Raw genomic sequence first — 26,333 nt, 5'->3', positions numbered from 1 at the left:
TGTCGGAGAATATATGGAATAAAAAAACTGTCTTTGATTAACTGAACTCATTTCATGTTAGAGACTCACACTGTATAAATAATCACTACGATGACAACTGACTGTTAACAGTTTGTTTTCTAGGACATAATTCATTATATCATATTGAATGCAGTTTCAAAACAAAAGTGAGCATGGAGAGTGTTGAACAATTGATATTTGAAGAAATTTGAGTATGATGCACATGAGAATGAGCGGAAATCAGCAATTTGTTTTCGTTTCCGAAGGGTCAAAAATTCCACTATCCAAAAGCCACAGTATGGCTTAAGACTGGTCTTTCGAAAATGTGTTCACTATGCTGAGACAATGAGAAACTTTCAAATGAAGAACGATTTCCCTAATAACAAAAAGCACAATTGGGTAGAGGACGGAATGCTTATTGACCCAATTACAATTACATGTCACTCCTAGCGCAATTGAACTGAAATGAAGTGGACAAACTCCCACGCAGTCACACTGAGTATTCGAACTTCTCCATTGTGTACATTTTTCATGAGTTCATGTTGTAGGTACTTGTACATAGTCCTATGACGTTAACACCGGCTAGTTGACTCGTTCATCGCCTGCGCCTATTGCCTCTCACAAACAACCGGACTGAAGTCAAAAGCAAAACCAGTTTAAATTTAGATCCCATCCTGCTTTTGCTCTTTTAACTTCATCTCAGTTCGCACCGAGTTCATAACAAGGTACAGATCAGTCTTTCAACAGGTTGAATAACTGTCCGATTATTTCGTAATACGAAATTGTGATTTTGTTGTGTGTTCTAGTGCCCTTATCTACGTCCGATTTGCAACTCGAAAAATAGGAAAAATGGGTTGCGCTACAGGACTAGTCAAATATCTGGTGTTTATTGCCAATCTGGTCTTTGTGGTGAGTAATTTTTGGACTGTTACTATTCATTACTTATGAGGTGTCGAGTGACGTGTTGAATTTGCGTTTTGAATCAACAGGTGTCTCATCTGGGATGGTATTCTGCGACAGATATCTTCGCTATTCTCTTGCCGTTTCTTAATCGGTGAATGAAAAATGTAATAATCGCTCAATCCACCGGCTTACCAATTGAAGTTTCAAGGTGGACCATGATGTATACCTTGAAATCATTTTTTTTAATCGGGTAGAAAAAATATTTTGAATAATTTGAAATAAACAATGCGGATCGCGCAACTAAGAACCATCGGTGACGATACTCCGATGTTTGTATTTTGCTTTTGTTGTATTTACGTTCCATCCGAATGACCTCATTGTGTGATCTGTAATGATTGCAAGTATGATTGTTGCTGTTTGATGAGTTGACCTTGAAGAACGATGAGAAAATGAGAAATCTTAATCGTCATGATTTATTATTACAACTAAGTATGTATCTATAACGATTGTACGACAGTTAAACAACAATTTGTATTGTTTTCTTATTTTGCTAATAAATACGAATTCGTCATGATATTCATGAGAAATCTCAGCTTGCGTCCATTTGTTTAATTCCAATAATTTAATCGGATCTTTTTATGAGTAATATCCTATGGCTGTTCTCTTGAGCGAACTTTTCGTTCAATTTAATTCGAATGATGATACAGGGATATTTTGTTGGTTTTGACGTCATGATGCTCAGTTATCGGTAACGGGATATTTTTGTTATAATTTGTTACGAATATTTTTTAAGGATAGAAAAGAAGTTCTCGTATTTAGTTTCATAGGGAGTAAGTATTATTTTATATGAACTATGAATTTTCATTATCATCATCAATAATTAGATGGAAGTTACTCATTCATATTCAAATATATTTTGGTCATGTGGTGTTCAAGTATGTATGTACTATGGAGGGTATAATTTTCACGATACACTGTCATCATTCAACAATTTCTCACCTACTCAAATTTCAATTAATTTTGATATCAGAAAGTAATTTTAATTACTACTTTGATTATTTCAAGAAATGGTCTTCAAAAAGCTATCAAGAATGGACAAAAAATTTCATGTTATTTATATTTGACTATCCATGGAATTTAGGAGTACAGTGTATATTAAATTTCAGAATATGAATAATAAAGTTTCAATACCTGTCAAATAATATCAATATAATACGTTTTATTGAAACAATATGTCAGTGATACATCATTCGGTTTTTTCAAAACCCTATAAAGTTGAGGAGTAACTTTAAAAGAAACCTCCAGGGTTTTATGAACATCCATCCCCTTTCAATTTATAGCTTTGATTTGGATAAGAAGCAAAAGTTTTTGCTTTTTTATGGAAAACAAATCTAGTGCAGGAAAAATTTCTATCCTGTAGAATTCGAAATAACTGAATAAACTTTCAGACCCATCTCGAAATGCTTAACATTTCTTATTGGTTAATTCGATCCCTAAATTAAATTAAAACCGAATCTATTGAATAGTAGGAGATTTTTTAATTGAAATTCAATTAGTGCCAAATCAGGAACATTCAGAAGCCCCGATTCCCCTGATGTCATCGGTATTACTGATCGTGATGTTCTCAATTTGGTAGCCTGAATGAGTATTTGTTGTTCGTTAGATGTGATGCATTATAATCGAATCAGCCGTTTGAAGAGTTAATTTTCAGCGGTGAATTGGTTAAATCTAAATTGAGTAGCTCGATCAGGTAGTGAAATGTGTTAAGGTAATGATTCGAGAATGTCGAATTGAGATTGAATTAGTTTGCGATAGATATTGGTCTGTAGTAGAAGCATATATTTCAAGGGTACATGCATGACCAAATGAATATCCGTTTTGTTTTTCCAATGATTTAATTTTGATGAAAAAAAAAAAGGAATTTTTCGATATCATTAAAAAAGAATAAAATATTTCAATAAAATTGGAAATTACAACCGAATTTGAATAAGCATAAGAATCAATAACAAATACAGTGATTTATTATAGTGTAATATCATATTCATCATTAGAACGACCACAAATTTTGAAATTCTGAGATAAAAAGGAGTACGTGATAATATGTCGATATAGAATAATGTGTTCTGAATTTAACAAGAATATTACTTTCGCCACTCCAAATATTAATATTCCTCTTCTGAACTGATAATATACCTTTTCTGAAACAATTTTCAGTTCTTGAGAAGTAGGACAAAATATATACAAGACTTTAGGTTTCGATTTGAGGTGTTTTATTCCAATGGCAGGACTCTTATTAAAAGGTGAAGAAGACATGACATTTTTTGAGTTAGGCAAGCTTTGAAGTCATTATTGAAGTGTTTCTCAGAGGGTTTTGTTATCTGAAGACAATATTTCGGCTATGTCTGAAAAAGTAGGTTCTGCAGTTTATATTATTTGTGTATATTTTTCTCTTATGTGTAGAAGGCTCTATTGCCTTTTATATTTTGAAATAGAAAAAAAAATGTACACAATATGAATTATGAGTGAAAGTCCCATTTACTCTCGTTGAGTCATTATTTACATTTGAGTTCCTAACTCAATATAGACTCATTATAATGACATCAAAATCAGTAAATATTTCTCATCGTTTTTCTTGTTAATGAACTGATGAAAAATTGATTTCTGATAGGAGCGATGGATGAAAGATGATTTCAGTCTCTCATCGACTGAGTCGGTATTTTTATAATTAGTATATATTAGTATACGAGTTTTTATATTATGATACGCAGTGCTCATGCAATAAGGAACTTACGGAAAAGTGTGGACTTATTGTGGTTATGTTTATCGTTGAACCTAAAAATGGCACTGTTGCCACAAGTATCAAGTCTACTGAAACTGGATAAATTTGAAATGGAGATTTACGTGATGATTAAATCATAAAATTTTTTAAATATTTTGAAAATATTGGAGGATTATTTGAAAAAAATTCTTCATAATTCAAATATCAAGATTTTAGTATTTCAATGGTATAGGTATTTGAAAACTCAAAGAATCAATAGCGGGAAGTTTTTAACATTAAGGTCTGCCCTGACTCTTATACACACACTCTACCTTTTGAAATATTTTTCAAAACATTATTTATTTCGTAATGAAGGAATTGATATTATTATTCGTTTCACTAGTTTTTTATTCCTTTCAATACACATTTCGGAGTTATCATTTCAATTAAATTGGAATCTATGTAGCTGTAATACTGTAGAATCATTGCTCATCTACTTTTTTTCAGAAGATTTTCTAGTTTTTATTTTATTTTTAAGAGTAGAGAAATGAAAAAAGGATGCATTTCGAATTTATTCACTTCTGGTTCAAAGAATGTCGGTTTCTTTTCTGAAGGGTAAAACAAAATAAACACATCAACGCTGAAAAAAGATAATTTATTTGAGAATTCAATAATAAATGAAAGTTTGTACTGGCACCTTGTTTTTTCTGTAGTATGAGGTTAATAGAACAATAGCCAAATGATGAAAGACATAGTAATAGAGAATTACGAAAAAGAATCATTAAGTCAAGTCATTCAATTTTTGAAATTTTTACCTATTTTGAGCTGAAATTGAGAATTTCAGGGAATTAATGCTATCGATTCTAAGGTTTCTTCTTGAAAAGGATAAAATCAAACTATTCTACAAGGTGACATTATCGTCGGCAATTGATTGTCGAATAATCGAATAAGGAAATAGCCAGGTATCTACTTCCTTCCTGAAATATTACCGATAATAAATTCTTTCATCGATTTATTATCGATTATCCCTGGTCAGCGGAAACCATTTTCAGTATTTCGAATATTGAAATTGAACACGGTGAATATTTAACCCTTTGTAGCCTCGTGTGACATTTCTGTAACAAACCTTAATAATCCTTGTAAAATGTATACTCAACATTTGAGTTCATTCAATTCAGTATCACAGTATTATAACACACCACACCGAACATTTTAGTATCAAATATAAATCATAGGAGGTATAATTTGATGCATTTAGCGGGTTTGAATTTCATGCGTTGATGAAAGTGACCAGAAAAAACATTTTGGAAGTTTGAATTTTATAAAAATATACTAAAAATGTATAAAATTGTATTCTTTTCGTCGAAACCTATAGGGAAGTGATTGACTTTGTTCATATATTGTTACCAAAGCATCTTTTTGCGTTTTTATGTGCAAAACGTATTTTTATATGTTTGTAACATTTCTGTCACATTGGGTGACGATAGAAATATTATTTGGAATTAAAGTATGTGGATATTCATGTAAAATTGGTGATGACAGCGTTATTGATCCAGATTTTCAGCCGTTATTAGAAGAAAAAAGTTCAACTTTTATCTGATTGTGAAGAAGATACAGCAGTATCTTCTTCTAGATTCAATTATTGAAAAATCTGAACGCAGTGAGCCTATTGCTGGCCCCTTGTCTGCATATCCTGGACAGCAAGGTAGCCATTCGAATAAAGCTTCCACTAATCAAAGGCAAAAAAAGCGGCAACTACAATGGAAGAACAAAACCTAGTTCTTCACGACCAGCAGTTACGATTTACCAGAAATACTACTTTACCGCCTAATTTACTGGAGCTTGATACACCAATTCATATTTTTTTTTTTTCAAAAGAATTGAACTTTTATTAGAGAACAAACAAATCTTTACATAATTCAAAAAAAAAACCAAACCAATCCTTTCAAATTACCGATACCGATATCCAGCAGTTTATTGGTGCAACTTATATAATGTCATTGATTCAATTGCCAAGGGTAATCAGTCATTGGAACACATCTTCCTTCCATACCTCATAAGTGTATTTTCTTTTAGTTTCACTCAATGTTACAGTAATGTTACACTCCCTAAATTGTCAAATAAATAAATAATAATGAATATTTTTCAATTTTTGAGAAATACGTGTTTTTTTATATGTTAAAACCTATATATGCTAAAGTGATTTGAAATTTCATGACCTTGGGCTACAAAGGGTTAAAACTAATCTGAAATTTTCAGATGGCACTACTACCCTTCGATGAAAAATTTTTTGATTGTATTAGATTCTCTATTCGTAGATATATTCAATTTTTTTTTTCTAAATTTTCTAAATATTTCATTCTTGTTTTATTTATAGCTCCCAGTAGCTCTATTTCTAGGAGTTTCAGACTTGTCTATTAATTTTGAGACACTCTGTATACAACCTGTATGTAATATTCGAATATTGATTCAATCAGGTATCTACCGTATTTTTGTACAAACAACTAATTAGTGTTATCAATGGTCGCATTCAGCGGACGGAGCGCAAAACGCTTCTGCTACCCATCGGTAGCGGTAGCGGTCGGGAACATGTTGAACGTTCGCTGGCAAGCCGAGATAGGATAAGGCAGTCCAACGAGCTGTCACTATCAGCTGATTAGTTGAGAAGTCTGTAGGAAAGACGTAAACAAACGGATTTTTTAAGTTTCGTTAACCTTGTGCTGGTTAAGTCAGTTTTTTTTTGTGAAAAACATAACCTAGAATTCTGACGAATTACTTTGTTGCTCTAGTATATTTCCTATAACTTATTTAACATCCTTCTTTATTACCTTCCATCAATTTTCATTTCATTTTCCTCAACAAACTCAAGCTCGTGCATCTTCCACACTAAATAACAACTACCTACTCAGTTCAAGTCCAACTTTCGCTCCTTTCCGCTACCGCTACCTAGCACAAATCAAATCCGCTCCCAAAAGTGGCGTCCGCTCCAGAACGTGTTGAGAATGTAGCGCATATGTCACCGAACGTTTACGCTAGCGTTTGGTAACAGTTGCGCAACTGTTTCGTCCGCTGAATGCGACCAATAACAACTACGTCAGATAATTTCCCGTTCTCGAATTAGAACAAATCAAATTTGGTTAGAGATTAAGTCCACCAGAGCTGAACGAATCCATTTTTGTTTCACGTTATCCAATTTCTTTCATCGACTGAACTGGGGATGATACCCGAAAAGAAAATTGCCTGAGCTAATGAATCGGATGAAAGTAATATTTTAAATGAACGAAATTTATATTTAAATTGACTGTAAATGGGTCAAGAGCAATGCCATCGTTATTTTTGATTCAATGTGGGTAATATGATTCATTATTTCTAAAAATGAAGCTTTATAATCTAGATTGGGATTATAACCCTTCTAAAAATTTTCGGTTAACGATTTCGTATACCGTACGTTTTGTTTTGTAAATACCAGAAACAAGAGATAAATTAATGGAAATTGATTTGAAAATGGTCAGTTATTCAATAAGGATCCTTCTAACTCCAATCAACACTATATGAATAGGGCACACTGAATTGACAGATAAGAAAAATAAAGTCTTGAACAATGAAAGTCGAAATTAAAAGTGCTAGATGAAATGTAGGGGGTTCAATGCTATACCGGGTGTAAATAACCAGTTGTGCTAATATTTAGTGGGTGATTCCTTGGAAAAAAATTGTGTGGGTCTTTCATGAAACTTTTTTTAGTAGTCCCCCAAAGATAACACTGAAAATGCAGTTTTTGGTTGTCAATTGAATTGAGCAGATTTTCTATGGGAGCGAGAAGGCAATCGAGAAAGTATTGGTAGTATTCCTCTATAAGTAAGGGGTAGAAAAAGAAACCCCTAACATTTGTTTCTTATTCATACTCATTATATTATTGTGATATTGAATTTTGAACTCTTGATTCATTTTGAACAAATGAGATTATTCTGCAATTTAATTCTTAAAGTAATGGTTTTTGAGAAAAAAATAATATATAAACAGGTACGTAGCATGAGTCGTCTAGGCTGGAATTATCTTCGAAATTCTATTCTTCTATGAGATGAATATCTTGCTGGCAAAGGAAACACAACCAAAATTTTTTTGGGTTTCCCATCGCTTGCGCAAAGAAGGTCAGCTCAATTTCTTTTCTGTCAGATTTCTAAGAATACAAATTATAAAATGGATTCCACTTGTCATCTTTAGGGAGCTGTATCTAAGCAGGGGCTGATCAATAGAAAAAATATATGGAGAACCTACACAATTTTTGAAAGGAATAACCCCTTTAATTTGTTGAACCTATGCATTTACATCCTGTAGTTCCAGATAAAAATTCTGTACTTTAAATATTGTGTAGCAAGGTTTTGCGATATATTTCGATGGAAACACGTTTGCAATGTTTGCATACTTCTCAAATTAATGAGATAGAAAAGCCTATGATGAGCAAATAGGAAATTTAGCCTCCATTTATTCATGATCCAATAAACAAAGACAATAACACCATTATCTGGTGGAATGCACCCAATTACATCGATATGTGAGTTGAAAATCTATTGGTAAATCATTCATTGCTCCATATTCCAAATTACATGTACCTACTCACTGTACAATGTAATTTCGGAACTTCTTAGACAATTCGTCCTCGAGATCGATAAGAATTCCGAACGTAATGAAAGAGGAATGAATGAATGCTTGAATATTTCATTTTCTGTGGAAAGCTAGGTAATATTCAGCAGCTGCTTAATTTCTTCTTCGTGTTCCAGTGCCCTGAAACAATGTCTTATTCCCTTCTTAAATATTCATTGAATAAACCGTTGCACACGCTAAGTCTTACCACAATATACACAATGTCATTCAATCTGAATTCATATACTATTCCCCCCTTGATTTCCGTACGAGAAGGGATCAATATCAGTTCATGCCATAAGTATAATTCTTTTTCAAGCCGCATTCAGGACATGCTTCAATCGATGCTTGGGTAACAGTAATTGACCATATCGAACGTATTCCTTTTATGACGAGGAATGAAATGAGTCTCTATGATATTAACGGACAACGAACTGATCTGATCAATATGTTGTTAATATATTGTATTCAATTTCATTTTTCAGAATAGGTGACATTTAGGTTTAGTTCAGATGATCGCACGTTGTCTCATACAAGTGAAACATAGGAAATAATTTCCTCATTTACCAACACAATAATTCTAGTTGGGGAGCCGACGATGCTATATCGGGATTTACTCGAGCGTCGTGGAGACCTAGTAGATTTTGAAGATTAGATGGTAGAAAGAAAAATAAGTTCAAGTTCTATGATGTATGGACTTTCAGCGGTGGGGAAAGCGTATGCAAGGTCTCAAAGATGTAAAAAAAAATCGTCAGGTGTACATACTCGAGCGTGTCAGATTAAGGTACTGTATATGCCCTACGTGTCTCTAATAATGAATTCATGCTTATCTGACGATTTGCGCGGTGGGACTGGCCGTACGGAAGAGTTGAGAATGGTAAAAAAAAAATTCCAGCGTGTCAGATTTTTGGAGGAAGCTAATTTTCAAGGGACTGACGATTTGGACTTGACGCAAGGTCACAGCGATCCTTTGAAAATGTAAAAAAAAAAAACGTTACTTGTACATACTCGAGCGTATCAGATTTTCATACAGACGGTTAATCTTGGTGTTGTAGACGTGCTGACCCATTAATCTGACACTAATCGGGGGGGTTTTCTTAATCTTAAGAATTCTTAAGAAGAATTTGACATTTGTGACGGTGAATTGTGGAGAATGACATGCTCCGCAATGTATCTGTCACCTTTGACATTATGACATTATGAACGTGATTTGATGAAAAATTATTTTACCTATGTATTTGTCCAAGCCTGAAAAATATTACATATTATGTGTTGGTTGTTTTCGAATGATTAATGTACCAAAATGTTGCACTGTTGTATCTCACACAATTTTGGTGAGTTGTGTGCCTGTTTTTAATTATTGGATTCTGTTAGTGGTGTTTTTGCAGCATCCTGAAGAAGACGGCGACAGTCGTCGAAACGTCGATGTAAAATAAAAGAGATTTCAAAATTGAGCTGTTATTCCCTGAACCTCATATTTTCATTAGAACACTACAGCGAGAGCACTATCCATTTAGTTTTCTTAATCTGACACTTTGAAGATGATAAAAATGCATTTTTTTCGAATATCTCCTTGCCTGTATCTCTAATCGTTTTTGTATTCATTATGAAAGTTGTAGATAATAAAATTCTATACAATTTCCGTCTGAAGCAACTTTACATGCTCTTAACCGTTCTCGAGTTAGAGGGCCAGAAGCTTATCCACACATGCGAAAGGGCAAGGTCGATGTAGAATCCCAGTCTAATCTACAATTGTCAAAATGACAAGGTATATTTTCTATAATGACAATTTCGAAATTAGTCACGAAAATTTTAGTGTTGTCTGTGACTGAACCTTAGAATGTACTATTTTCCAACGAGTGAATTTTCAGCATGTATCGCTAAACGCCTCGAATTAATCGCCATATATCTCAAAAACGTTTGAACGTGAAAAAAATTGCTTTGGACAAAATTTGTAGAAAATGTTATGCTCTACAACTTTTATAATGAATGCGAAAAAGATTTGACGCCCAGGGAAAGAGATAATTTAAAAAAACTGATTTTTGTGACCTTTATGGCCAATTTTTATTGTTTCGGCTTGCTAAAACTGTCAGATTATATTTTTTCCGTTATTCTTGAATCATTAGCTTCAAGATAAGAAAAAACGCCACATCGCTCGAGAATGTACAAGTGACGTGTTTTTTGCAACTTTGGCAGGCTATTCTGACAGGCTGTCCTATAGACAATTCCCCCTATATACAGGTCTAATTTTTGATAGAGGTACTCTACAGGGTCCAAGATATGTCCCCTTATAATAATCTGACACGCTCGATTAAATCCCGAATTTCCCTCTTTGACTCCCCAACTATTCGAAGTATAATATGGTAACAATTTTAACGAAATTCAAGAAATTGAATTACGTTGTTTTGGTTAGGATATCTTAGGGGTTGTATTTCGTCTCATTCGAATTGTTATTTCTTTATTTCCAATTCTAATTTTATTTCATTTTCTGCATACGCTTACCATTTTTTATGAAGAAAACGGTTTACAAGAGAAAACAAGAAATGTGGAAAAATGGCACCGCTGCTATTGTTAGCCTACCATCTGTTCCCCTCATTTGAGGAAATACAAACCACATTACTGTCTTATCTAGATGGTGTTTAAGCTCGTTTTTTTCTTCCTCCTCCTTTTCGGGAGTTTCTCGAAGTACCTGGTGTTAATGTTTGGTCTTGTTCGCCTGTTCAGCTACATTTCTTCGAATATGTATAAGATATGATTGTGTGAAAATTGTCTACTTTCAACTGTACAACACTATCTCAAAGTAATTCCACGAAGTTTAAGTTCGGGAGGAAGTGCCACAAGCATCGTCATCCTTATGGACCTTCTCATTTTTTCGATGTTAGACGTATACAGTAGTGCACTCTGCTACGAGATCGCTAAACACATTATTAACCTTTTTTAATAGCTTGGTGATAAAGTTATTTGCTAGCGGGGTATTCACAAGCCAGCAGCTGTATCAATCTTAGAAGCAAATAAACATACCGATACACCACACCTTCTCTTATGGCTTTCTCTTCACGTGACACGAAACTAGAATGACCCAGGTGTTGGTGTGTGGTGTGTGTGTGTGCAGCCAGCTTTATCTTCGAGTATGCCATGAATACCATCCCATGTATATGATCAACAGCAATAAATTCGCAGAAAAATTGAAACTGTACTGCGAAAAAATGAATACCTATATCTATTTGATACCTGCTTTTGAAGATATAATAAACTCATCTGATTCATCAATTGAAATTGCCACACATTAATTGCAAATACATACATATTCAGACAACCCACTGATCACCATACAAATACCTAATTATCAAGACATCATTTGATGTCCATAATGTAATAAATTTCAATGATTTTCGTTGCTCAATATTCTAACGAAATGGAGGCGGTAATACGGAAATATTGAAAGTTTTAATCAGCGAAGTGAAAAGCTAACGGAATATTTCTACATGTGGGATGTCCATCAAAGACGTATTAGGAAATTACTTTAAAACGAAACAACAAAATATGAGTTAGGCATGCAGGATGTTTCAAAACTATAATTTTTGACAAAATTTTAAAATAAAATTTTTGGATACGGTATTTTTCCCGACATGTAAGACTCCAAAGTCCCTGCTATTCATTAATTTTCAACATAAATACATGACAACAGAAAAAAATAATTCAATATGTTCTTGAGGCTTTCGCACCCGATCTCGCCAACTATGGGTTGGTTGGCTGCTGTTGAAAGTTGGGTTTAACCAGGCGACAACATTTCGTCCAACATGCTATCATACTGATACCACATACTATTGTATACCAAATCCACAAAACCTTCTAGCAAATTTGCGAGATCGTTTTAAAATAATTGCATATATTAAAGGAGATTCTTTGAAAACCTCTTTTTTTAAAGCGTGGAGATTTTCGATTTTTTAGAGACCATGTACATGTTCATTATGCCTGTTATTTATGCCATTCCGCGTAAAAGTAGCTTCGTCGAAATTTTCATTGAATTTATGCTAGTGAAAAAGCCGTTGGCATTTGGCAAGTCTGCATGGGAACTCTGGGTGTAAATTATGTATTTTTTATTAATGCAATGGAAGTAGGACCTGAAGTAGGATTAATGTCTTTAAGGCTAATTTCTGAACTACTCAATCTGTCACATCATCTTCTTTCATCGCATCGCACCATAATCATTTCATCAGTACCAGTACAAGAATTCAAATTCCAAACTGTTGCAGGCTATGCATGATAAGCGTTGGCAAACAATCGGCGGGATGATTGTTCCCTCTATTAGCCTATTTAAGAATCTCCTGTTGTACTCCCAGAAAGCTTTTAATGCTTTGCCATCACAAAAATAATATCAGCATATTATTCGTTAGAGAACTGCTTGTTTAACAAAAAAAGCAACTTTAGAATTTTTTTATTTCATTTTGACGTAAAGACTACATTATTCAACCCATGGCAACAAGAATAAGTCGACGTTTATCCATTCCATGAATTTTTTTTATTTTAACTCTCAAGTGAAATAAAATAACATGAATAGGAGCGAAATAACATCATCTCGGTCTTTTTGCTTTTTTGCTATATGGATTGAATAATGAATAATACCCTAGAAACAGTCAATCGAAGCTATACCTTTTATGTAATTTAATAGACAAGATAATTCTCTGGAAAGTGTTATCATTTGATGCCTAGTCGAAATTGAATAAACACGTGAGTTGTAATTGTTTATTCATTCGAAGAAATAAACTGAGTAGCCCTTCGGTCTCGTGAGTTAAACTTTCTTCTCATGAATAAACATTTATTTAACTCACTTGTATAAATAACTATTAAGTACAAATAATTTATTGACAACTCTGACATTTACAGGAAATAACATTATCAAATTTGTTGAATATTTTACACCTCACTCTCTCAGTGTTTTGCATCATTGGAAAATATTTCAGTGCACAGACAAGTGTTTTCTTGGTAAATACATACTTTCTCAGAAGTAAGAATATATCATAATCAACACATCCCAATCAACATATCCTAATTCCTTGATTAATTTTAGATTTTTTTTAATTTGTTTGAATCTTACGGGAAACTGTTTTTTTTATATTGAACTGCTTGAAACTCTTTGAAAATATCTGAAAATTTTTAATATCTTTCATCCGAATCTTGTGAAATGCAATTAAATATCTTTGGTCCAGTAGTGCAGATAAACCTCTGAAAAATTGTAGAATTTGTTTGAGCTACTCTCAAATTCTGTTTTCTTCTTGTATCATAATTGTGACTTGTGTTTCTTGTCATCTTGTTTCATACATGAACTTAGAAACATTGAATATATACAATTGCTTGTAAGACCATCATCCAATCGCAATCATTGACTTTCATTTGTACCACCCTAGTTAATATTCCCATAAGAAAGAATGTACTAGACCAAAAATCTATTTACCATATTAAAATTTTTGACAGTTAGAAATTTCCCCAACTCAGAAAAAGTACACACTAATTTCCTCAATTCCGATTGCTAACCAATTTTTTTTCTGTCATAAGATGACAGTAATTTATTCCTAGGCTGATTGTAATTCATCAAGTTAAATTCGCAAAATGAAACTTTGATACCCAAGCACTGGGAAGGGAAGCTTCATCGGCAAGTTTTTTTACGTTTTATCAAGAATATCAGTCCTTCAATTTTTCGCCTGCAGTTTTAAATCACCCTGTATATTGGGCTATATGTTGATTTTCACCTGAAATTTCCGATTTCGAAAAAATTTCAAAGACCAACTCGATATGTCATTTGTTGATTCTTGTCTTTTTGTGAATTTTGCCAATGATAAAAGATCTGCCTATAATAAAACCTGAATGAAATTTCTGAAATGCATGTTTGTCGAAAGCACGAAATATTTAATTCATTCACAAATTACATCAAACAAACAATCAAAAATCATTTTATTTAGCACTTTATATTTCAGCTTTTTTGTTTTGTGTTTTCATTAGAAAAAACAATTGCGAATTAGTGGAAATCATACAATTTAGTTCCTCTATTTTCACCAAATTCTGTTTCAATTATTTAATCTTGATGAGTATTTCATGATTTAGGTTCAGACATAATACTATACATACATTCTATTGTCATCTCTTATCCCTTATCGTTCTGAAAATTTTGGATGATTCTCATCATATTATGAAATCTTGGAAATTTTAATTTGTTGATAATGGATTTTCCCATTGAATTTTCATTTTCCAGAATTGATATATTCACAACGCCGCTATCTTGCAGGAAATTGAAATTACGCGAAAAATAATTATAACCCCAAGCACCGATAAGATTGCAATAGGTGTTTATTTCCGATATCCCTTTGTTTCAGTGAAATAGGTATTTATGTATTTGTTGATGACATTGTACGATAGGTAGATTCCACATTTATAGATCAACACTTAAAATGTCGAATAATGAATTTATATATAGCATTTTTTCACACATTGAAAAAATTATAACTCTTGATTTGCTTAGGTGAAATGCAATCAACAGTAAATGTAGGACAAAAATTAACATGGATATGCAATACAGAAATATCTATACTCAAATAGCGGATTATCTTCAAAATATTTATAATAAGAAAAATAGAGATATAAATCCTGCTTTTAACACCTATGATCATTCAATTCATCGCAGTTTCCTCTCCATTAAATTGATGATGCTGAATTTAATTTGTACTGCTAACGTTGGCACTCTATTAGTTTCCCAACACCATAAAATGTCTCATTTCCTTTGCACACACCAGATAAGAAATCTTCCAACCAATTTTATCGTTAATCAAATATAGGTACGTTTGAAGTGAAACATTGGGAAGAATTTTGTTCCCTATAAGTCACATATTTGCACGTGTAACATATCTGATTTAATTTTTCGAATATCACAGTTATAGTTGTTTCTGACAGAAAACTACCCAATATATAATATACAGCAGGTGGTCTGTCGAGTATAAACAACTGAAACTGTATATGTTCGATCCTGTCAGCCCAAAATATATATTGATTCAAAAATTGAATGGTATTTTCAATGAAAAAATTTTTATATGAACCCACTCACTTCAACTCTTCTTGTATTCACTAGAGGTAAAAGAGAAGCCATTTCTAAACCCCTTGCTCTAGATTTTACTTGATGTCTAGTGGTCGTATGCGTCGTGATTTCATTGAACAAAGATTAAATCCTCTTTTGAAAAACAATAGCAGACAATTGTGAACTTAACTTTATCAAGTGTAAACTTGACTTAATCTGCTATAAAAAATCCTCGAATAAATTTCGCACTGTTCTCTATAGATATTTCTCATTGACACTAAGCGTGAAACACCCAGTATCTTTTTCGGAGGATATTAAATAAAATAATAATTCTTCTTTTTTTTTCTTGATGAAACTTCAGAAAATCAAACTTTTCAATTCAAAATTTTGATCAGAGTACCTAGTAAATCAGTTTCGAATCTTCGAGCCAAAATCAATAGCCACTTCTAAAAATAAATAAATTCAGTCGAATAAACACAGGTGGAATGTTTCGACTTGCAATAATTTCGAAATATTTCCAATATCCCATTCGTTTCACATAATTCGATACGAACGAATCTAATCAAAACTGCTTAATTTCATAAATGAGCTCGATTCATATGATTCGTTTTCTTTCTTATATGAAGTAATAGTTCAGGTTATTTCCATGGAGATGACCATGAAATATTCCTACTCGCAGGATGAGTCATAATAACCACAAATTGTTGTGAGTGGTTAAACGCTGGAAACAGGAGAATATGCTTCATTCCATTGTTGATTGTTGAAAAATTTCATTTATTGAGATAATTAAATTTCGAAAAAACACTCATGCATTGTGCAATGCACATTCTCTTTGTATTTTAAGCACTTTTTTATCATTCAAATAGCCCTAGAAGAAAGAATAGAAAAAATTGAAGCGATGATAGTGTCATGTATGTGTGTATGCTCTGTCATATATATATATTCGTTTTTGTTCCAAAAAGTTTTCTAAAACCATCAAGCAGAAAATGTAGTGTAGTTCCAAGATAATCTCAATGTCTCGATGCTCAATTCACTATTCGAATAGTGCAGTAATTTGTCCATAAAAATTAAAAAACGAAATTAGATTTCTGAAGATAAAGGCAATAAATCTTTCTTTTTTTTCCTCTAGAGAAGAATCTTATATAGTAGTACGAAGGTCGTAGTTGATAAGGCATAAACAAAAATACCGACTTGATGGGTTGCTATCTCCGTGGTTCTGAGAGGCACATCAAAAAAAATCGGACTTTATTATTTCAAAAAGGCTAAAAATTTATCAATCAAGAGTTTAGTCCTGACGGAATGACAAAAATTAAGATCTGACTCTTTCTTCCAGTTCTGAGAGCTGCAGTGCCAAAACGTTTCGAAAATTCACTATATTATATAGCTTTCATCGGAGGGGTTGTCTATCGCGTCATTGTCGCATGCGACATCACTAAAAATTGTCGAACGAAAACAGTAATGGGTAGATTTCATTGGTCAATTTTGGAGTGTAGCATGCGAACCTAATAGTAAAACATACATTGGAGAATCCTGGCTGTGGCTCCTTTTTTTCCTATCCGCTCATGCACTCAAGCTTGTATGACGACCATGAGAAAATATTTGGATTTTTCAAACGAAGACTGCAATATGTATTATAGAATCTGTTCGCACCACAAGAGCCCGAAATATTGGAATTGTATTCGAGATTCCATTCATCAGAACAATAATACATTTGATATAATGGCTGCCAGATATTTAGTCCGGCGTAAACTTTTGAAATCGAATATGGATGCTTACAGCTTGTAAGTACAGCTGCTCTATCATCATATGCATCTCCAACGCAGCTGTCCCTATTCATCATGTTTTCCAATTTAAGTTTGATTCCCACTATACGTTCCTTATCCTTTCCATATCCATACCATCACAAATACCACAAATACATGTATTTGAATTTTGTCAAGAACTATATCCATGTAATCCATACGCTAAATAAATAAATAAATGAATAAATCCATACCATATACCTTCCGTCAAATTCTTGAGCGTTCTCACTATACCTTACGTCTCCTTTCCATATCTACATCCAAAGATTAGTGAGGTAATTCACTACTCTTTGATTTAGACAATATTCTAGCCAACATGTTTTCGAAGGTCAGGTGCTCTACCGATGAGCCACCGAGGAGACATAAGGATTCCATCTGTAATGTCACATATCTTCGGTGACTCAAGGGTAGAGCACCTGACCGACAATCAGGGTGTCGTAGGTTCGAGTCCTGATCGGGGAGGTACTTTTTTCAGAATTCAATGATTGTCTGAATGCGTTAAATTCCAATTATATTTAAAGAAAACTTGGAACTATCAGGTCATTATGAGGCTTTATATCGTAGTCCATTATAACATCTACAATGGGCAAGTTTCCTAAAACTCCAAAACCGAATTTGAGATTATTTATGGAAAGCCTCCTCTACTAGTTATTCAACACGTAAAAGATTCGCTTCCAAATTCAGACATTTCAGAAATACACCCTTTGAAACTTCGACTATGTGGAAGCTTGTGACGTAGAATGCCTTTATTAAAGTATAGTAATTTTTGTTAATTCGACAACACTGGAACCGATCAAGAAGATATCCACAGATTACAAAAAAATGTTTCTGTAATCTGTGTCTTCACCTTCTTAAAACCGATGACATTTTGTGTCATTGTGTGTTTTTCTTGTCAAATGTGAATAATGTGATCATCAAACTTGATATTTATTACATCTATGGTGATCAGAAAACTTTCATGACCATTACTGACACAAATGGGCGTTGCCGGATTGTAAAAATGACGTAGAATGTTCACAAGAGCACTTCTGAAATCAGATTTTTCGTAATCGAATACAGACAAAATGCAATATGTTAAAATTCGAAAAAAATATATTTCGAGATATTTGAGTTATAAGGATTTTTATGGCATATATTTTGAAATTTAGGAAAATACCCCATTGGAACGATGTTCCATGAACAGAAACAAGATCTTGATTTCGATTTTGCTTATATATTATTTCGAATTGAAAATCAATCACTTTGACCGTAATCTGAACCCATTTTACCCGGTTTCAATCGTTGAAACTATAGCAACGAAAGTGATTACACGTAATAACGTAAAAGTTACATTTTTGAACTCATAGCGATTGCCAACACTATCTTATGTTGGATAAGAGGTTGGATTCGAATGATCAGATCGAAGTATGTACCTTAAACTATAGGATCCTCGATAGGATCATTGGAATATATTTATCTTTCAAAGATAGGCAGATCCTCACTATCCATGCAAAGGACTACTTAGAATAAGTGGGCAATATGAATCATGTCACTGTATTAATAACAGATCACTGCAATTTGGGAGGACGTTTCATCCACACGAGCGCTTTTCAATATTCGTGAAACGCCCATAACGTCCTACGTAGAACCTATTTCGTATTTTATTGAGTCGTCTTAGAATTGGGTTAGGTATATTTTTTTTACAACTTTTCGAGTTAATCAACATTTGTTATTTATGTTATCGGGAGATTCTAGAATCATCTTCCAAGATTTAAGTACTCGGGATTATAGTGTGAACCCCAAAAATCCGTCATTTTTATTCCACTTCAATTGATTTCAACTTTGAATAAAACCCAAGTTCTCAATTTTATCGTTCATATTGGTCAAAATGCATTAGAACAATATCAATTATAAATAATGATAAACTATGACAAAGAGAAAAACACTCTTGAATCACCAGTTCAGAATACCTCCATAACCTCGATCTATAGCTTGTAAGCCGGTATACGCATCTTGAATTTTTGCTTAGGTACAAGAACATTTTGTGTATTCAAGCTATCAAATTGTAAACTGCACCGAATGTATGCGCTCTTCTTTATGTTGTCAGAACAAGGGGAATTTTTATATGTCGAGTTTAAAAATGTTATTCTCTAGGATCTTCGCAAAAAAATCCTGTCTAATCGTACGTTTTCATCAATGAATTCTTGTGTAGTGTGCTGTCAACTTAACTTTTAGTTGATTATCTTTGAAATTCATCAGAAAATGTAGATTTTGTGGTTGAACCAGATTGTACATAATGAAACAATAAAATGTCAATGGATATTGACCTTCTACTATCGTCATGATCGAACAGTTTCTTTGGGGACAATTATCTGACCATGATTTAAATCACGTTAGAATTCTGTGTCATGGCAAAAAGCCGAAACAGTAATCGATCGTGAATTACTTAACGATATTATTGAATTATTAATGAACTGATGTAGGAATACATTGCTACTTAACGTGTATTTAACTTTCGCTCTTTTTTAAACCTCATCAAAATGCATTAGGTACTCATTGATGAAATTTCCAAAAATCATTTGGGAATATTTCATAAAGAATTCATCGTCTACGACGTACCATGAAAATTTTCAAGTTTCCTGAGAAATTTTTCAGTAATTTTAATTTTAATTTTTACAGTCCGTAATTCGTTTCATGCCAGCGGAATTTCAATCAAGTTCGAGATAGAATTACAGTTTAGCAGTAACGTTGAAAACACTTTAGAAGGCGTGAAATCCGAATTCGATATGGTTGGTGTTGTTCTTTCTTTCCACTTCATTTTCGACCTTACTAAAAGTCATTCAGATGATAAACTTCTTTAAATTGATAGTCGATCAGTTTCGTTAATTGGATATTCATAAACGTGGAATAAAAGTGGAAATCGAATGCACACAAATCTCATGTACCACGCACAAAATTCGTGATTTATGGTTTGAATTACTAGAACACCCCCATCATTAACCAGATTTGGCTCCATCCGATTATCATTTCTTTCCTGACTGAAAAAAAGTTTAAAAGGTCGTAAATTTTCTTCCAACGAGGAGGTAATAAAAGCTGTGGAGGTCTGGTTTGCAGACAAAGAAGAAACATTTTTTAAGGTCTAGAGACGTTGCAGGTTTGCTGTTATAAATGTATCCAATTGAGGAGAATATGTTGAGTAATGAAATATTTTGACATTGGAATTTTGTTTGGTTCTATAGTAGGATAAGAACTTTTCAATATATCCTCGTATTCCCAAATCAGTGCCTATGTATTCCTAATATTTCATTAATCCAGAACAAAATTGAAACTCCTTCATTTTACCATTTTTACCTTAATCAATGAAATGTTTATGCACGTTCATGTGTGCATGGACATGAATATTCTAGTCGAAAACAGCTGGCAAGTATTCGAAATTCACATATTTTGAATTCTAATAACCAATCATCATTCGTTCAGATATTATGCTCGATGAATTCAACTACTGTCAATACAATAGGACATGGAATTTGTGCTATTAGTTATTTTGTGGAAATGGAAACCTGAAATTAAACAACGTTTAAAAATAGCTAATATCGTAAACAATGATCTTTCAGTTTCGCTTTCGTTAACTCACAATTTCGACATGTGCAAACACCATAAAATTTACGCCTGCTTTTTCGGACATCGCTTTGTCTTACTTGCAGGAAACGATATGGGTCTTCAACCGAAACAACTTGTTCTTACCACCGACGACAAGCTGAAAAAACTGCTTTATTCCTTTCTGCTTTGGTCCCATAGGAAAATAATACATATACACTAGCAACTTTCGAAAAGTCTCGAAATGTCGAAATTTTAGCAATATTTGAAAAAGAATATGACTTTAATAAAATTCAAAATTTCCATATAAATTACCTGAACTGGATGCCATTCAATTGCACTCAATTTATAAGTTGAATCGATTTTTGAAAATTGCGTACTTCGATTTACGATAAGAAGTGACAGTTTATTAATCGAAAAATTCGAACTGCAAATGTCCCATGTAATCACTTTCAATTCAAATAGATATTACCTAACTGTCATTTGGAATGAAATTAATTTGCTACCTTATACCCTAAGATATAATTTGTTGACACTACTGGACGAATCTGCCTTTTGTACAAGCTCAAATAATTTCTATAAGTAGTGCAATAAACGTTCAAATTTTTATTACCTAATAATAAAAATTCATTCAGCTTAGGTCAGGTAGAAAATTTATCTTATTGATTGTGGTTGTCTAAAGTTTTCTCGAAAGTTTTATATTTTCATCTTAAGTAGTACCTAGTCAAAACTTGGGGATTTCTATTATTGGATCTTATTGAATATTTAGTGAAGGATAGTGAAGGCATGCTTAATATTATGTCATACTCATTTGAGTGATTGTTATGGTAACTGCTATAGAAATCACAGAAATAAGTAAGACTTATAACGTTAATCCTGCCTTAAATGTACATATAAGTCGTTGCAAATAGGCATTTATGAATTTTTTCTGCCAATATCTGAAACGAATAATAATGAAAAACTGTATTTTATTGATGTGAGGATCATAGAAAACAGTTCTACTAACTTTTTTATAGGAATAGATAATATTTGGCTGAATTATTTAAAGAGAAAATTCAATTCCGATGTTTCATATGAATTTCCAAAAAATATTCTCATATCAAGCAACATCTACTCGATTACTCATGAAAGTAAAGATTTTATGTCATGCTTGAAGGCGTATTCAGTGACGTTAATTGATAAAAGTTGTTGTTTGTGACCACACTGTCTGAGTCACCTTGTATCGATTCGAAGTGATTATTCTAATTTTTTCGAGGTTGAGTAAAACTTCAACTAATTTGAATTTTATCCAGTGGGTTTCCTCAATGCATTTCGAAAAATAAAAGAAATTTATATTCGTTACAGTTCAATAATTTTAAAAGGGTACATGTCAGGAATTTGTGGTTTTTATTTGTCCAAAGAATAATTTTGCCTTTTATTACTAATATACAGGGCGAATTTTTGATAACCTTCAAATATTGTTTAACTGTAAATTAAATGGAATTGGTTATATGAAACGAAGGTTCCTTAATTTCTCTATCCGTGTGAAGATGAATTCTTTTACTTGTTAAAATAGTTCATCTTGCGCACATTCCAGTCTGGATGCATGAATTCATTTTTTTCAGCTTGTAGTATTTTATTCCCAGTACATTTTACACCGGTAGCATTTACATCTAGTGATCCACTTCAAAACTTATCTTTCCAGAAGTTGTGATATTTTGATATTTTCTTTCTTCATTTCACGACCGAAACTGAATCTAGGAGGGAATTTTTGGGATCAATGTATTCGAGTATTCTTCGAGACTTAAGATGTATTCCAATTCATTATATATAATTCAAATTATTTGAATTATGATGAAAGTGAAAAGTGATTATTAATATCATAATACTTTTGGTCTCAAAACTAGTGCAATCCCTTCATCAAAGAGCTTGTGAGGGGTACTTATTCAAAATAAAAGAGGAAACATATTTTGAAAAATAGTATTATAGTAAATCAAAATAGAACTTTTACATTTTCGTTTTCATTTCAATACCTATGAGTATTTCGAATCATTGTTGAATAATTGAATTTTCGAATACTAGAAGAGTTGAATCATCGAAACATTTTAAATTATTCAAATACAGGATGGCCCACAAACATATTACCTGGAATATTTCCAATGGAAGGTTTTCTGTAAAAAGCCGAGATAGGTCAATTTGATTTGCGGGACACATCGTGACCGTTATCAAAAATTGGTTAGATAATAAACTTGTTTTTCGAATGAATCAGTTTGAAAATTTCTTGAAGTGCCGTGAATCTTGTAATTTGATGATGAGGTATTGAGATCATCTACCTAATATAGTACACTATATCAAAAATTCCCACAGACACCTACTCTAAAAGGTGTCTGTATTATCGTAATTTTGTTCAGATCGGATAGAATTATTGTCGGTTAATGATATCATTCTTAAAAATAGCTCAACTCGAATGCTGCGAGGTTATTCTATCCACTCTGCATTGTCAAGGTCAATGAAACTTGTTTGGAAGTGCCTAACATCATAGTACATACAAATATTTCGTGTTTGAGATCCATAGAAGTGATTAGAAGAACTCGGAAATTAAATGATTATCCCTTGTGGTACCTATACCTACACCAATTCTAAGAAATATCTTGTTTACTAGGCCTTATTTCCTTATTTGGAAAACTTCTTTCAAACATGATTTTCACTAGAATACGTTCTTTAACAACTTTTATGATGAAAATCATGTAATTTAATTTCCAGTTCAATTATGGATTTTAATCAACCTCACCTCGATACATTTCTGAACACATGACTTGAAGGAGCATTATTTTTTATAATTAAGTATTCAGAAATACATATCTAAGATGTACAAGTTCTTTATAGATGATTATAATATGGTTTTTAAACATTCTGTGCTGTGTTTCTTACTGAAGGTTTTCATGAATAACACAGAATTTCAAAATAAAAGCCCACTGTGACTGTTTGTTCGCAGAATCATCTCAAAACCAGTTAAAACAAATGACGTCCTGGTCGTCAGAAAATATATACTTTTCAAAAGAAAATTGCATCACCAGAAACTTCAACTGCTTATAAACATAATAGGGTTGGCAAAAATTGAAATATTGCGGGTACCGTCAATAAAATAATGTACATATATTAAAATATCTGAAAAAATTAGACTAAAATGTTCTTAATTTTATTTCAGCTTGCTGGTTTGGCGCTGGTCGTCATAGGAGTAGTTTTCAAGTTCAATTATCTGAAACAAGTATCAGTTGATGGAGTACCGACAGAATTTGGAGTAGCACCTGTCCTCACCATTGTGGTTGGAGCTATAGTTTTCATCACAGCCTTCTTTGGTTGCTGCGGAGCTATAAGGGAGAGCACATGCATGCTTACAACTGTAAGCCGATTTAAAATAATAGTGATTAACGAAGAAATTATTTCCCATCTGTAATAAAAAAAATAGATAACATTCTGATACTATCAATTCAATTTACAGTATGCTGTCATTCTCTTGTCGATCTTCATCATTCAAGTTGCCATTGGAGTATTCGCATTCCTCCAAGTCAAAGACACCGCCGATTACAAACAAAATCTCGAAAAGGGATTCAGGAAGGCAGTCGATCACTATGGTACAAACAAAGAAGCTTCAGAAGCAGTAGATGCCGCTCAAGTATTCGTGAGTATTTCAGTCCTATCTTGCAATCACAGTTTGTAAGTTTGAAATGAGGAGGAAATGATTTTAAGTTATCGTGTCTTATGAAGCAGAGGAGGCATTGCCTCACCAATAAAGATGGAAAATTACACGTAGTAATCGAATGTTTCATAATTTGTGTTAAGATTTCATTTCAACAGCAGTTTGCAGTCACAATTTTACATTGTTTTTTCACAACTTATGTTAACCGAAAAGCGTTTTCTGTTAAATTTCGTTTTATCATACAATAATAAAATAGGACCCTAGTTTTCTATGGGACTCCGAAAAAGCCATATCTCAGGATACCTGAATATCCATCTCAATTCCTCTATAGTAATTTCAAATGGTAAGAGGCAATCCTGCGCGTTTCCTTGTCTAGCGTGTAATCTATCGATGACATCGACTAGTTAGTTATACTTGAAGCTATATTTAAAACAATTTATATTGGTTCCCAAACCTGTATGTATCTACTGATAAATATGTTAGCATTGAAGAGTGATTACTTCACTGATTTTGGTCCATTACCTCGATGTAGTAAAAAATGTTTCTATCGAATATTTAGACCTCAAGAATAATAAATTATATTCTAAAATCAAATTCCCTGATTATTTGCCAAATTGGTACCGACCTGATTGAGGTTTATGAATTTGTTTTTTTTTAGTTGGAATGTTGTGGTGTCAACGGACCACAAGATTATCATTTCTCTAATGGAAGTGTCCCATTGAGTTGCTGTTCTGCAAAAGTGGAAAGCTGCTCATCTACCAGCAGCACCGTGCACAGCGACGGATGTGTCGATAAGCTCTACAACTTTTTGGAAAAGACTGCGAATATTTTAGGATACGTCGTTATTGGAATTGCCGCGACGGAGGTAATGTTGGAATTTTTACTTTGAATTCATGTGTGGAAACATTCCTACTATGTGAGAATTTGTGGAGTTTATGAATCTTATTGAGCTTAATACACAAAATCTTACGTGTTCCGGCTAGAAAGAAAAGTTCAACGCATATTTTTTTGTAACAACGAAAATAGACTAGTGGAAAATGGAAATCTAAATTGAGAAGGAAACTGCAGGAGACATGCTGTCATCGATCGAAGAAAGAGTTGCAGGCCGACCTATTTCTGGTTTATTTGCTACTTGGATTCCCTCAATGCGATTTGAAAAAAAAATCAATTGTTGCGAGTTGAAGAAAATTTCAATAATCATTTTAAACCAACAATGCAATTATTTTAAGCATAAGTTCTTATTCATTCGTGGGTTAACATTGTGGTCTTTTTTTCCTGTCTCTAGGTTGCTATATATTAAAAAAATTTCCTTTTTTTCAGTTGTTGGGAGCCATTTTCGGTCTCTGCCTGGCTAGCTCCATAAGGAACCATTACCGACGAAATATTTATGCTTGATTGGATGAGCAGAGGTGTAAATGAAACTGAGTAAATCGCAACATATTTTCGAATTGTACCATAAGTTTAACCAGAAACAATCTCGGTCTGAAGTAGAGTTCAAGTTCTGTTCATATTTTTTTGTTATGTCGATAGCAGTGAATATTGATTTGATTATATAATTATTGTGAAACTTGTTGAAGTGTTGAAACTACCTATTTTTATAAGGAACTATATTTATTTGAGTACCTTACTAATGATATCATCACACATATATAGTATATTATGAATGTTAGAGTTTTATATTTTTGGATATTCTTGTAATACGTATTCACATGAACTTGTTTAGTTTGAAGTCTTTTCAAATATAAAATTATATGTGGTATTGTTTATTCCATAATCATTTTTCACCTAGTTGAAGAAGCTCAGAATTTGATAAATTATTGTTTCCGAATCCCGTTTGGTGTATTGCCAGCTCATATACCTAATAACACCCTGGATAGTAAATATGATCCCAAATTTATATAATATTTT

At 32.9% G+C, this 26,333-nt stretch overlaps 1 protein-coding gene across 3 annotated transcripts; it reads left to right on the top strand.

The window, feature by feature from the left end:
- Nucleotides 1-555: 555 nt before the first annotated feature.
- Nucleotides 556-26,182, top strand: LOC123313603 (CD63 antigen-like). 3 transcript variants are annotated; one of them, XM_044898555.1, is made up of 6 exons: nt 556-747; nt 807-909; nt 23,934-24,128; nt 24,228-24,407; nt 25,084-25,290; nt 25,746-26,182. In XM_044898555.1, the coding sequence occupies exons 2-6, from the start codon at nt 850-852 to the stop codon at nt 25,818-25,820; spliced, it is 717 nt and encodes a 238-aa protein (XP_044754490.1). In that variant the 5' UTR covers nt 556-747; nt 807-849; the 3' UTR covers nt 25,821-26,182. The 3 variants fall into 3 exon arrangements, with proteins under 3 accessions (XP_044754490.1, XP_044754488.1, XP_044754487.1); XM_044898552.1 differs by having other exon boundaries at nt 557-725; XM_044898553.1 differs by having other exon boundaries at nt 556-909.
- Nucleotides 26,183-26,333: the final 151 nt, after the last annotated feature.

This window comes from Coccinella septempunctata, chromosome 5 (assembly GCF_907165205.1).
Source record: "Coccinella septempunctata chromosome 5, icCocSept1.1, whole genome shotgun sequence".
Lineage (NCBI taxonomy): Eukaryota > Metazoa > Arthropoda > Insecta > Coleoptera > Coccinellidae > Coccinella > Coccinella septempunctata.
Note: the sequence above shows the minus strand (reverse complement) of the source record. Positions and strands in the feature narration are given on the sequence as shown.

Excerpts from the sequence above, each read along its gene's own strand:
- LOC123313603 (XM_044898555.1), top strand. The coding sequence starts at position 850 with ATGGGTTGCGCTACAGGACTAGTCAAATATCTGGTGTTTATTGCCAAT. Across the intron at positions 24,408-25,083 it reads TAGATGCCGCTCAAGTATTC|TTGGAATGTTGTGGTGTCAA; the intron begins GTGAGTATTTCA and ends GTTTTTTTTTAG. Across the intron at positions 25,291-25,745 it reads TTGGAATTGCCGCGACGGAG|TTGTTGGGAGCCATTTTCGG; the intron begins GTAATGTTGGAA and ends CCTTTTTTTCAG.